This window comes from Mus musculus, chromosome 2 (genome assembly GCF_000001635.26).
Source record: "Mus musculus strain C57BL/6J chromosome 2, GRCm38.p6 C57BL/6J".
In the NCBI taxonomy this organism is placed as follows: Eukaryota; Metazoa; Chordata; class Mammalia; order Rodentia; family Muridae; genus Mus; species Mus musculus.
Genome location: NC_000068.7, coordinates 170,793,990 through 170,808,480, shown reverse-complemented (window position 1 = coordinate 170,808,480; position 14,491 = coordinate 170,793,990). Strand labels below are relative to the sequence as shown.

General features: G+C 45.1%; 1 protein-coding gene across 2 annotated transcripts in view; it reads right to left on the bottom strand.

The window, feature by feature from the left end:
- Window positions 1-14,491, bottom strand: part of Dok5 (docking protein 5) — a 147,969-nt gene that overhangs the window by 71,295 nt on the left and 62,183 nt on the right. For both annotated transcript variants that reach the window (NM_029761.4, NM_001163686.1), the window contains exon 2: window positions 7,524-7,631. In NM_029761.4, the coding sequence (NP_084037.3) occupies window positions 7,524-7,631 (108 nt within the window). The remainder of the gene's footprint in view (window positions 1-7,523; window positions 7,632-14,491) is intronic.

Genomic DNA, 14,491 nt, shown 5'->3' with positions numbered 1-14,491 from the left:
AGGCATAAGCCCCCTTTCCTTTTGTAGGTCATCTTCAAAACGAACACAGTATGAAAATCATGCCTTTCTGCGCCCACCGCAGGCCCTGAAGTATTACTAAGTAACCGACTAAATTAAATTATAGTTATTATTATCACATAATTATAGTGCTTCAAATTTTAGGGTACTCTTATAAACATTTCTATTTAAGAAAATTCAATGGAGTTTTATATAATGCATTCTGAAACTTTTAACTTGTTCACACAGCCTTTTCTAGAAAAATAAGAATGGTTGATGAATAAGACAGAGATGGTGGTTAGAGGGGAGCCAACACATCAAGGCTCACTCAAGCTGAATGCAAACTCCTGAGAGGAAAGCTTTGTCTCCACTCGAGAGTCTATGCTCAGAGCCTCTGAACGCAGCGGTTTCGGGTGAACCTTTTCCAAAACACTTCTGAAGAAAGAGCAAGTCTAGACAGTGGCAGCTCAACCCCTGTATTAGTGGGTTTCTGTCTCTCTAAAAATACCCCTGCACCCTTGGTCATTTAAAATAAGCTGGGCTCGTGCCTGAAATCTGAGCTGCCTCCCCAAGAGTGGGATTTATTTGTACAAGTGCAATGAAAGGAATAAATCCGCGTGTTCTGCATCTTTCCCTTGATAGAGGTGTCTGAGCTGCAGAGCGTGGTATCTCAGGCTGGCAGAAGGGGGTCTGGGATGCAGGATACCTGCATAAGCCGGCTGTGGTTGTGCCATCCCAGGTAACCTTTCCAGCGATGAGTGCAGGAGTTAGCACAGCTTCCGTAACAAGGGAGACACAAGTTCTTCATGAGGACTGAGTTTTTTTTTTAATCAATGAGGTGTCAGAATCATTTCTGTGCATAAAAGTTTTGAAGGGAGTGTTGTGGAGTAAGAGTGATTTGTACTCTGGAGCAGTTTTATTCGTAAAGAATATTCTTAAGTTACCAGCAGGAAAGGGGGGGGCGCTAGCTGATGCCACCATACCATTTACGTCACAAGCCAAAATATTCTGAATACCACAGAACTTGTCACCACAACTTATGCACAATCCAAGAGCACGAGGAAACCTGGGCTCAGAGTCTCCTCACACACACACACACACACACACACACACACACTCGTGCAGTGAATGGCTCTTTTCCCTATGAAAACACAACCACAATGTGAGAGCATGTTTCTGTAGGTTTCATAGAGCAGAAGGTCTGAAAAGTATTTATTAACGTGCTAGTCATTTTTATGCAGACAGAGACTAGGCCTGATGTCATATTCTGTTTCCTGTCTTATTGCCAAATTTTCAGAATTGCTGAAACGTATTTCAAGGAAGACGCGAGATTGTATAAACATCATAAAGTCTAGCCTTGAGAAATGTGGGGACTGAAGAGGGGAGCAACCTCTCCAGTATACCATCATGAGGTAAGCCATGGTGGTCGGTGTGTTGGGGTCTCCATGCAGTCCCAGCACACTAACTCGGCATGGACCCAGGAAAGTCACAGGGGAGGACCAGACAAGGCAGAGATTGCTGAGAGATGACCACATTTTGCCTCATGGACTAGGAAAGGCAGTGGGGACAGGTGGGATGGGGTGGGGTGGGGTGTCTATGCAGAAGGAAGACTGCAAACTTGGCCAGAGGCTGTATGTGGAGGAGTGAGATGGTGTGTATATGCTTGGCCCAGGGAGTGGAACTGTTAGGAGGTATGGCTCTGTTGGAGAAAGTGTGTCACTGTGAGGGTGGGCTTTAAGCGCCCCCCCCCCACCATCCTAGCTGCCTGGAAGCCCGTCTTCTCCTAGCAGCCTTCGGAACAAGAGGTGGAACTCTCAGCTCCTCCAGCCCCACATCTGCCCGGGCGATGCCATGCTCCTGCCTTGATGATAATGGACTGAACCCCTGAACTTGTAAGCCAGCCCCAATTAAATGCTGTCCTTGTAAGAGTCGCCTTGATCATGGTGCCTGTTCACAGCAGTAAAACCCTGACTAAGACAAGGGAGGAAGGAAAGGGGAGAGTCCAGAATGCTTTGCTGACCTCTGCTGTGAATGGCTGCATGGATCTAAGTGCCTAACCACAAGCCAGGGAACCGCAGAATGGAATCAAGCTTAGGGGGAAAGAATTAAGTCTGTTTGGAGCATGCATCAGGGAGCCTCAGCATGTGCTCCACTTCGTCTTACAAAACGACCTAAGGAACTAAGATAGGGGGCTGCATCCCAGGCCACTCCCTCTCCCTACTTTCTCTGCAGCCGGAGCTGTGGGTCTGGCTGGGCTTACAGCTGGAGAGAATATCTACACATAAGGACAATTCAGTTTATGGAGCTGTGAAGTCATGCTGTCTTGAATGAGAGGAAACTTCCAGAACATGACCTGGTGGGTAATTTCCTGGATGAGCAGAGGACAACTACAGCGGTTAAAAGGAAAGGCTAGGATATATTCTGACATTTCCAAAAGACATATTGCATTCAGCTACGTTAAAAGAGGAGGTGTTTAGAGAAAGGAAAACTAAGTAAATTAATTATTAATTAATAAAATAAAATTACTACAGAATGAATTCTGGCCCAAATTTATATACATAGATGAGAGGGAACAGAGTACAAGAGAGGGAGAGAGAGAGAGAGAGAGAGAGAGAGAGAGAGAGAGAGAGAGAGAGAGAGAGAAGGGAGAAAGAGGAGGAGGGAGAGAGAGAGAAGGAGGGAGGATCAAAGAAAGGGAAGGAGGAGGGAGGAAGAAAGAGAGGGAGGGAAAGAGAGAGAATGAGGGAAAGGAGAAAGAGGGAGAGAGAGGGAGAGAAAAGGAGAGAGGGAGATGGATAGATAGATAGATAGATAGATAGATAGATAGATAGATAGATAGATTTAATTGACTATAGAGAAGTTGTTTTTAGGACATTGGTCATTAGCTCACTGTGAAGAACTTAGAGTCCTATTTTCTCAAAAACTAAGCACCGTCTGACATGGATCCTGGGAAACCCAAGAGTGATTTCCAGTAAGCAGTCAGTAAGGATGGACGGAGGCAGAACAGGAAGCCTGATGGGCCTGGTCAAATGACAGAAGTCATAGCCCGATTAGAAAGTTGTGGTTTTCAAACACAGTCGTGTGTGTGTGTGTGTGTGTGTGTGTGTGTGTGTGTGTGTGTGTGTGTGTGTGTGTGTATGTGTGTGTGTGTGGTGTGTGTGTGTGTGTGTGTGTGTGTGTGTGTGTGTGTGTGTATGTATGTGTGTGTGTGTGTGTGTGTGTGTGTGTGTGTGTGTGTTCGCACATGCGCGCACGCTGCAGTGGAACAGTGACCCCTTGCTGTTCACTGCTATCGCATTAGGGGCATGGTGGACACTGATAAATGAGGGTGCATATACAGGAATCGTGTTCCTGGTGGGTTTTGTCAGAAGGGAATTTATTTGTTCTAGGAAATGCTTGGAATAAAAGGAGAGGAGGAGAAGATGGGGGGAATATAGGAGGAGTAGAGAGGGAGAGGGGAGGGAAGGAGGAAAGAAAGAGAGAGATGGGGAGGAGGAAGGAAGGAAGAAAGGGAGGGAGGGAAGGAGGGAGGGAGGGAGGGAGGGAGGGAGGGAGGGAGGAAGGAAGGAAGCAAAGAAGGAATAAGAAAGAGTGATGAGGAGGGGAAGGGGAGAAGAAGAAGAGAGGGGAGGAAGGAAAGGAGGGACGGAGGAAAAGAGAGGAGGGGAGAGAAGGCAGGGGAGGGGAGGGGAGGGAGTAGGGGGAGGGGAAAGAAGGAGGAAAGAGAGATGGAGGAGGGGGAGGAGGGGAGGAGAGCAGTTAACAGCTACATAAGAGAATAATTGGCAAAGCCAGGGCAGAACCCAGGCCTCCCAACCAAGCAGCTGAGCTGTCCCTTCCACCCTGGAGTGTGTCCTGACCCTCACCCATTCCCCACAAAGCAAAGCAGGTCAAGAAACCGAACCTCCTGCTCAATGCCAGCCACTTGCCTTCTGGAAGGAAGTCAGGGGGCCTGCATTTCAGAAGAAGGCAGAGAGAACTAATGCCATTGGAGCCCTATCATTGCTAAATTAAGATTAGTCAGTTTCATGGCATCCCTGACAGCTCAGGGGCCTTGAGGGGAGGAACTTCAGGGTGGAGACTAAGAAGTGAAAAAAATTATTTTTTCCTATTGCATCTTGTATTCTTATATCTACTTTCCGTTTTTGCCCAGGAGCAATAACACCTTTAGCAGTGTGCTCAGTGAACCATGTACAAAGTTTTAAAGTTCTCCCCTCAACTTTTATGTTAAAACTCCAGAAAGGATTCAGATCCACAAAGCAGGCGTTCCTACCAGAAAGATGGGTCCTCAGACCCCATGCCATGGCTCTGGGGATCAAAGAGCATAATATGTATTTCCCGGTGTCTTCTAGAAATCTCTTTATTCTGGAATACATTCTGAAATCTGGTCACAGCATGCTACTTATAACCTTGGTATTTTATGATCGAAACTCATAAATTACACAGTATTTAGATAAAAAAATTGCACATCTTGGAATTACTTCTGTGCCCCCCAAGAGATTAATATTGAACACATCAGATTTGAGAGAGTAAAGAGAAAGAATAAAAGCTGGTAGCCCGTCAAGGGCTTGGAGGCTTAATAGAGATAATTCCTCCTTCATGCCAGGGCTTTGAACCTTGGTTAATGATGATTGCAGATGAAAGAGAAACCAATGTACCGAGTTCCCCAAAGATCTGCATATTAAATCCGCAAGCCAGCAGGTAGAAATCCAAAGTAGGGCAAGGAGGGTGTCCTTGGCTTCCTCCTGGTCAAAGGGCTCTCTTCAGCCCATTGCAGGTGTAGAGTTTGAATCTGTCCTAAACTTTCCCTAAAATCCCCAAGTCCTGGCACTTCCAGGTCCGCTCACCATGACCAACGTCTTCCAATTCCTTTTCCTCATTTCAGATGGCTCTTTGGAAATTTTTATTCTTAATCCTTAGGAAGTACTAAGTTGTCTACTCTGTGTTAGGCACTTATAATTCATAGAGACTCCCGAATCTATTCATGCAAAACCTGTGGAGTTTGTTTTTTGTGGGAGGAGGAGACACTGGGAAGCACCAGGTGAGAGCATTCACAGTAGCAAGTGCTAAGGAAACTAGGAAAGGAGACCAGAAGGGAGCCGCTTAGTGGGTTCCACTCTAAATAAAAGGGCTAAGGGAAAGTACTACCTACGAGGAATTTGAATAGTCACTGAACTAAGAAGTGAGCTGTGTGGGCGTGTGCCCATCAAAGGGGAATACAAGGGTGGCGTCGTGGAAAGACTCTAGGGCACTAGGAGCCCCAGGGCAGGGTAAGATGAGACTGTGAACACTGAGCTGTGACACTGCCCAGACCATGGGAACTCAGGTGCTGAGCTCCCACAGTCACTGTGAGGATTTGCCTGAGGGAAGTGATGTCATACCAATCCCAGTGGGCCAGCAAGAGCCAGTCCAGGCCCCTGCTTCCCAGAAGTGTCGGGAGGGGCTGTGGGAAGTCTCTGGAGCCTCCACATGCTTCAAACAAGCAGTCTTCCTTCACCATGAGCTGATGGATAGAATCAGAAAGACCTACAAAGCAGTCCTCACTTCTCTTCCTTCTGTTGGGTGCATTCATATCTCCCAGCAATTACAAACTCTTACTCTCCCGTTTCCTTTTGTTTTCCAGTACCCAGGAAGGTGGTATAGGGCTCATGAAGAATGAACTATTTCTGGAAATACCTTGAGCTTTACCCAGAGGTGCCTGGGTAGCCACACATGATGCTCAGATGGTAAAGAATTGTAAAGTAGGAGGGCTGGATGAGGTTCTGAAGAGAAGAGAGCGCTAGGTAACAGGCACTGAACGATTTGGAGGTCTGTGGGGGTACACACCCTACCCCTCTTAATCAACATCTTAGAAAACCAGGAATTGAAGTTGCAGACCTCTGGTCATGGTCAACAGAGGGGGAGCTTGCCTCATCTCTGACTCTGGGCAGAGACATGACTTCAGAATGAAGGGGAAGGTCACAGTAGTACTGCCTAGTGAAGACTTTACCATAAAGGGCGAAAGCATACTGTTGTGTCTCCCTAAAGAGTTAACCCATATGCACTACCAATCTAATCCCCTGTGGGGGAAAGCATCCATAGGGGAACGCTGACTGTCCTGTGTGTTTCAGGAATAGTACAAACCCTGTGTACAACATAGATCATCCTGGCCCCTCTGGCCATTGTCTACTCTTAACCTTTGAGAGTGTCTCTCTTTACTCTGAAATAAATCATGTCTGTCTTCTTCGATATACTTTGACTCATTTGAATTCTTTCCACAAAGGTCGCAAGGACCTGGGAGATGAGAGGACTGCAGAGAGATGCCCACGACAAGCTGAGAACCACCATACTTTTAACAGAGATCTCAACTCTATATTATTTGTATGACTTAGGAACCAAATACTGCTTTGGGTCTTTGAAGCTACCTTGGAAGGTAAGGCCTCCCAAACAAGCAAATCAAGTCATGCCTTTAGCATTGTTTTCTGCAGAAACCAGTATGCAACCAGTGAATCTGGATGCGTTTGACTGGGTACCAGTCCTGCAGATTGGGGTCAGAGGGCTTGGCCTTAGCGCTTATACAAGGGTTCCGTGGTACACGACTGTTTTCCAACACTGCATGAACATGCACAAGGAAGACACCACAGGGCCTGTGTAAGAACTGCACGGAAAAGAGAGCCAGGTTTCTGTACTGACAGATCTCTACTGGTTTTACACAAAATTCTAAAGGGCAAAGAAGCCCAGACCCAGTTTGCTATGCTCCAGTGGGTGGTTCCTCACCATCAGCATATGGGGTAGCATTCAATGGATTTATGGGTTAGTTAAAAAAAAAAAGAAAGATGTAAAATGAGGGTGGTGTGTTCTACACAACATAGGGGAGTTGGACAGGGAAATGGGGGGGGGTAGATATTGTCAGAACACTGTCCAAAAACGCAATAATGTGCGAATCCTGGGTGCTTATGAGGAAGCCCCAAGAGAGCAAGCCAAGCATCTTGTGACCTCCATTTCTTCAAAGCAAGAATTGTTCTTGGGTTGTGTTTTCGTGCCCCTCCCACATGCATTGGGTAGGACAGATTTTACTTTAGCTGTTGTGATTCATACGCCTCTATGGGAATCCGCGCTTTTCCACATGTGGACTGCCCTTGCAACTGAGCACTTTACTCATGTGACTCTCCCTAACTCATGGAGTATAAATCGTCAGATGCTCTAAATAAAGCTGGCTCTTGTATGAGACTTCAGTCTGCTGCCGTTTTAGGCCCCTCTCTCCCAGGATCACGCCACCGTTAGAGCGCTAAGCAGGTATGAGCATGTTTCATTGGCTGCAAGCACAAAATTCTCGAGAACAAAGAAAAAACCATTTTAAAGAACCAGAAAACCACAGGAACAGCTTTAAAAACCGAGTATCGAGTAAATATATTACATTACAGATATTTTGCTCATATAACAAACACGGTAACAATCTTTGTCAGTAATTTGGGTGTGCTTTCCCAGTAAGTTCAAGCTACCTCCTTCCAAGCCACCGTCTAAAGAGGGATAGCGTGGGCTCTTACCTTGTGGTAACACCTGAAGTACGCGGCCCGTTCATCTGAGAACTTCTCCAGTCTCTTTGGACCCTTGCTCGAAGCTTTCTTGAACACTAACCAGCATCGTTGATAAATCTAGAAGGAAATGCAACATCGGTTCAGCATCCCCAGACTCGACTCCTCCTGACAGCTGCACTTAACATTTTCTGTTTGGTGTTTTGTTTTGTTTTGTTTTTTGTTTTTTGTTTTGGTTTTTCAAGACAGAGTTTCTCTGTAGCCCTGGCTGTCCTGGAACTCACTCTGTAGACCAGGCTGGCCTCGAACTAAGAAATCCGCCTGCCTCTGCCTCCCAAGTGCTAGGATTAAAGGCGTGCGCCACCACTGCCCTTTTTTGCCTGTGGAATATTCATGCGCTCGAAATGAATGTTGGTTTGGGAAGGTAAGAAGAGTGTGTGGGAAAAATGGTCAAACTATATATTTCAGACAATTACTGGAATCAAAGTAAGTAAGTACGCTAAGGCCAATTTCCCTATGTTTTGATATGGGATGTCTATTATATTTCAGGGGAAAGTTCCAGAAATAAAAATCTACCAGTGCCTGGCAGATGAATAAAGCATCTATCTTGCCACTGTCTAGATCCTGATATCCACCTTCTGTCCACCGTCCCAGGGACTCGATATGTGTCTCATTTTGGGTGGGATAAAGAAATATATCCACTCTTTTCTGAAGCTTAGGTGAGAATATCGGATCTAACAAGTGTCTGATGCCACTGGGTAGACAGTAGGATGTTATTAGTTATAACAACAAAAATTAGAAATGACTCAATCTTCAGCAATAAGGAGTGGCAACGTTACCTTGCTTCTATTATGGATTCTTTAGCCCACCTTGCTCATCTAGACAGCTTGATGGGACTAAAGCTAAGCATATTGGCCTCTAGGGAGGAACCTAAACAATCGCGGTGTCAAGGCGCTTCTAAGTGTTTATAGTGATATAGTGATATAGTGATAGATCTGGGTCTCTCGGCTGTAACTGCAGTGCAAGACTCGTAACCAATCAAAGGGCTGAGAAGAAGAGATGATTGAGTTCCTGGCCCTAACAAGCCATCCCTATCAATCACCCTGCCCCAACAGGGCTCAGGCAACAACGTGGAAGAGGGGACGGAAAAACTGTTAGAGTGGGTGGGAGGACTGCTGTCAAGTGCTGTCCTCTGGACACAACATGGCTACTCACAAGACCTGCCCAAGATCAAGCCAGCAAGACCTGTCAATAGTCTCGTTTACAGCAGTAATTGCCCTCAGAGAGTTACAAAAATGAGGAGGGGCCATGAAAGTTGGGGGAGGAATATCCTGTAGGGAGTCATGGGAAATGGGAGGGGCTTGGGACAGATATGGTCAAGGCACATTATATACATATATGGAACAGTCATGAGATGAAAGATGTTTAAAATGGAGGCAGTTGTACTATTCATGCAAGTGTGGTACATATTATGACATGTGATATACTTCTCTCACATGGAATGCATGTTATACACCTGTAAGAAAATGCATTGTCATTGCATTAGAAACCCCATCCATGTAGACGTGATACATGCTGTTTGATAGCAAATTACGCCACGCTTGTCATTCACATGCAACCTAGGAGCAGATGTCCTTGGTAGCTCACTCGAACCACATGTTACAGGAGTGACAAAATAAAAGTTCAAAGTCACGATCATCATGGTGTTAAAAATACATGAAAAGGGTCAAACAAAACATCAGGCTCTTAACGATGCTTTCTGTGGGTCACAAGAATGGGTCTGGGGGAGTTATCTGCTTGATAAAATAGAGTTAAATAAAATATAAATGGACTTATATTTTAACATGTGCACGCAGGCATGGGTGTGCAAATTGTGGAGGCCGCATGGCAACCTTTGGTATTAGGCACTTTCTTTGAGACTCACATATCCGGCTAGATTGGAGAGCCAATGAGTCTCACGACCTTCCTGCCTCTGCCTCTCTGACACTGTGATTGCAAGCACATGTGTGAGCCCAGGATGTGAAGAATTTGCTTAAGCAATACACCTCTAATGGTTAGGATGGGGTCACCTCAAAATTTTCAGCTCGGCCAGGAATCGGTGGGGGGACATCATGTTGGTGCCCTTGCAGAGAGAGTGCTTGGCTGCCTGGGCCACCCTCATCCTCTCGACCTCGGAATTTTGTTATTCCAGAAGTCAGAAATACAGCAAAAGTCAGTTTTATCAGCTTTCGTCTTGCATCTTGCACTGACTCTTTCAAGGAATATAAGAACATGAACACAAACTGGAACAGCAACTCAGTCGAGTAAAATAATCTCTCAACGAATGGCAAGTGGACATCCACAGGGAGAGAGAGAGAGAGAGAGAGAGGGAAGGAAGAAAGTACAGGCAGGGGAGAGGGAGAGAGGTTCTCATATTGACTTAAGCACTAAAACATGTGCGTTATACAGAAAGTAACTGAGAGCAGACTTACAAATAGAAGTATAAGCTTTTGAAGTAATTTAGTTCTGTTTATATGTATGAATGCATATGATTATATACGTATGCGTGTATATCATTATATACCACATGTGTGCTGTGTCATCAGAGGATGCAGGGAGTAGGGGGTCTTGAACCACTGGAGCTGGAGTTACAGACAGTTGTGAGCCATATTTCTAGCTTAAATTTTTTACAAAACTCCAGTTCTTGGGGACCCAGGTCTGTGCAGAGGGTTTGATGTCAGAAGCCCAGAGCACACCAAGATCGAAGACTTGGTCAAAATTAAAACTGCTCTGTGAGAAAGCCTGTTTAAAGGACAGAAACAAGAGCTGGAGATGGAGAGAAAACATGTGCATACCATACCATTGACCAAGGACCTTGCCTGGAAAAGATCAATAATTCTCTGCTCAACCAGGAAACGGCCAGTGACCTAGTGACACAAAGACCAAAGCCAGATGATGAGAGGACATATGAAGATGTCATCGGAGGAGATACTCAGCCAGCTCAGAAGCACGTCAGCAGCTGTTCACGTCTTTATGAATGTGGGGTGGGGGTGGGGTGAGCTGCAAGAGCAACGGGCTGTCAACCACTGCACACCCATCGGACTGAAATAAGATGGTGGTGATGACAATAACAGACAGCAAAGACATCACCATCAAATCCTCAACGAAATGCGGAGATTTTGCTTCAGCGACACACCACTGATGTTCGAAATGAGTTAAAAATGCCTTAGCCACTCTGTAAAAGAAGGTGGTGTTGTCTTTAAAAGCTACAGGTAGTGTATGACCAACGCCTGCACTCTTACTGCATGATTTATTTACCGTGTGTGTGTGTGTGTGTGTGTGTGTGTGTGTGTGTGTGTGTGCACAAACTGTTAGCCAGCCTCAATTAAATGTTTGCCTTTATAAAAATTGCCTAGGTCATGGTGTCTCTTCACAGCAATAAAACCCTAGCTAAGACGACTACATTACTTATTTATTTTGCACTCTTAGGAATACATTATACAGAATTACACTAATATTCATAAAAATAAGCTATATTGTACATCCACAGCAGTTTTTTTTAGAACAGCCGAAATCTAGGAAGAACCCCATGGACTTCAGCAGGCAGCACTACATCTGGAATACTACTTAGCGATAGAAAGAATGACTTGCTGCTGTGGGTAACAACTTGGGTATATTTCCAGAGAATGAGACTGAACAAACAAAACAAAGCATGCTGGGAAGGTGGGGCACTGAACAAGAACATTTTCACATGGTCAAGGCAAAGCCTGAGTTCAAATCCTCAGCATCCATGTAAAATGTGGGGTGTGCCCCTGTAATCCCAGTGCTATTGGGAGTGAAGACAGGAGAATGGCTGGAGCTTGCTGCTTCATGCCTCACACAGAGCTCAGTCAAAGACTCTTCTTCAAGAGCATAAGGCAGAGACAGATCAGAGTAGCTAACTCTATCCTCTGGCTTCAGACACACTCGGACACACATGTGCTCATACACATTATATACCCACACAGAGAAAACACATGTCCTACTAACACGTTACAGTCAGATGGAACTCCAAACCCCATGCATTCTAGGCAAATGTCCTACCAGCAGACTACATCTCTGGCCATATTCTTGACCCTACAAAAGAGCCAGGGAGCAGCTGCAATGGTGGTTGGCAGTAGACACAAGAAGTGAAGGGAAACGCGAGTGGCTCTGTAGGGTCTCTGGGGCTCTGATCTTAAGGGACCATCCTGTAATTTGATTGTATCGATGTCAGTGCCTTGTTTATATTCCTCTGGATTTTGGGAAGAGTTTATTTCCAGGGAAGCTATGTAAAGGGTAAAGGGCCTTTGGATAGTATAAATCTACAACTAAAAGAACATCTACAATTATGTCAAGAATAAATGCTGCCAGGCACCCTAAAAAACACACCTTTGATCCCAGCACTTGGGAGACAGAGGCAGGCAGATCTCTATGAGTTCGAGGCCAACCTGGTCTATAATAGGGAGTTCCAGGCCAATGGGGCTACAGAGTGAGACCTGGGATCAAAACAAAATGTTTGATTGTTACACACACAAAGAAAAAAAAAAAACGTAAGAATGTTTATAGCCCAATCTAAATCTAATGGCTGTTGTCTATATTCTTCTTCAGTCTTCCCCTTCCCTCACCCCTGCACCTTCCATTTCTGGTCATTAAATCACAGTCTACTAAAATACTAAATAACCTTATGAAGACAAGGTAAAGCAGCAGGTACGATTTGTGCACAAAAAGTCCTCTTCAGGGTGGAGAGCCATGCATGAAAATTAGCATTCTACATTGTGGGCAGGATTAACATCTACTCTGTCTGAAGAGTCCACTGGCTCGCTCATATTGTACAGCCACCAAGGACTGCGGTTACAGAGCCAGCAATGACTGTCACTCACTCGTTCACATCAACTGTGTGCAGAGGGTTTCTCACTATCTTCCTGTTATTGGAAAACTCCTGGTTTTTGCACATGCCTCTGAAATGCACCCAGAAACTGAACATTCTAGAGGGTGTGTAAATAAATAACTGAATGAATAATAAATACTCCTGCTGCAAGAAAAAGATGCTTTCAGTAAGGAAGGATATTTTCAATTTCCTAAGTCTGTCTCCACTTTTCAGACACACTCCTTTTTTTAATGAGAGCACGTTTAACTTTGGAGGTCTGCTCATTTTCTCCTCAGTCAGACCAGAATTTGCCTGGCTCCCTTCCAAAGACTGTTGCACGCAAGAGAAAGATGCATCGTTTTCAGATCATCTGGTGAGAGCACTGTCTTTGACCCTTTGGTGTGAAGGTTAGGGAAAACTTTGTCTCTTGCTCTGTGCCCCTCTCTTCATTTTATTAAACACTAAAGGCACAAAAGTACAGCATTATAGCGATCTAACAGCACCAATGATGCTCCACAAGTCATACACAGGGGCTGGAGAAACAGCTCAGAGGTTAACCAGCTTCTGCTGCTCTTACAGAGGACCTGAGTTCAGTTCCCAGCACCCATCTCAGAAGGCTCACAACAGCCTATCACTCCAGCCCCAAGGGATCTACTGCCCTCTTCTGGCCGTCTTAAGAACTGCACCCACTCACACATACCCAACACATACATACACATAATTTTTAACAAATGAAATCTTAAAAAAAAAAAAAACAGTTCAATGCAGCTCTAAAATAGCCCATTTGTCATTCAGGAAACAAGGACCGTCTGCCTATGGAATGAGAAAGACTAGATTGGAATAACAAATTCTACCCTGCCCATACCTGATACGTAACTAACCAGTACACGTCACCAAGGTGAGGGCACTCCAGAGCCTTTCTTTGCACTCCATTGTCCCTCAGTGGCTCCAAGTGTGGCCCAGTCTCACTCATGAGAACCCTTAACCACGCAGAGTCCTAGAGATTAGACAACGTCTGCTGATCAGAACCCATGGTGGTGAGATCATGTTAATTTACCCTTCGGTGAGCTCACCACGTACTGACTTTTTAATTCCAGGCCAAGGCCAGCAGTTATTTCTAATGCTCTTGCAGACGGTGCCATGACCCTTGCCTGGGACTGATGACATGGGATTTTCCATGATAGGTTGGTGCTGACAGGATGGCTCATTGAATAAAATCCCTTGCTGCAAAGTCTAATGACCTAAGGTTGACCTCTGGGACCCATGTGATAGGAGAAGAAAACCCGGTCCTGCAAGGTTTCCTCTTGTGTAGGCTACACTTCACCCATTGAATGAATGGATGGATGGATGGATGGATAGATGGGTGGATAGATGGATGAATAAATGGATGAATAAACAAACAAACATACAAACAAATAAATAAATACACCAAGTTTTATAAAAAGAAAATTCTTCAGTAGTGATGAGACTATGCAGTGGGAGATTTCCAACACGGGCCATTCCATGGTATTTGACATATGTTGGCTACCATCCTGAATTCCAGAGACACACCTTGAAGGTGGAATACAATGCTGGCATCGAAAAGTTGAATCTCCAACTGCTGCTCTCGTTATCCCTCGAGAGTGTGACATTCACCCGAGAGGATTCACTGCCATCAACAGTTAGTAGTTACTGATAAATGTAATCTCCACAGAGAATTTGGTGTCAGAGAGATTTCATGTTGAGATTGAGATCTAATGCTTAAGGTATTGGGTTGAGGGTTCTCACCATGCACCGCCCCCAACCCCACCCCCCACCCCCACCCCGCTGCCTTCAAACTCATGGACAATCTTCCTGCCTCTGCTTCAGTGTGGACCTCTTATTACATTTATTTATTTTTAATAATGTAATAGTCTGTTCCATGTAAGATACTCACTAGCATCTCTAGGCTACATCTATTAAATGCCACAGTGGCCCGTTACCCCCAGTCAACAACCAAAGTTGTCAGCAGATATTGCCAAGGTTCTCCAAGAGGAAAAAATGGGAATCACTATGTTATGGACAGAATATAAAGTGTGCCTCACGGGCTAGCACACTGGACACGTGGCTGCCAGCTCTAAAAGCTTCTGGGAGA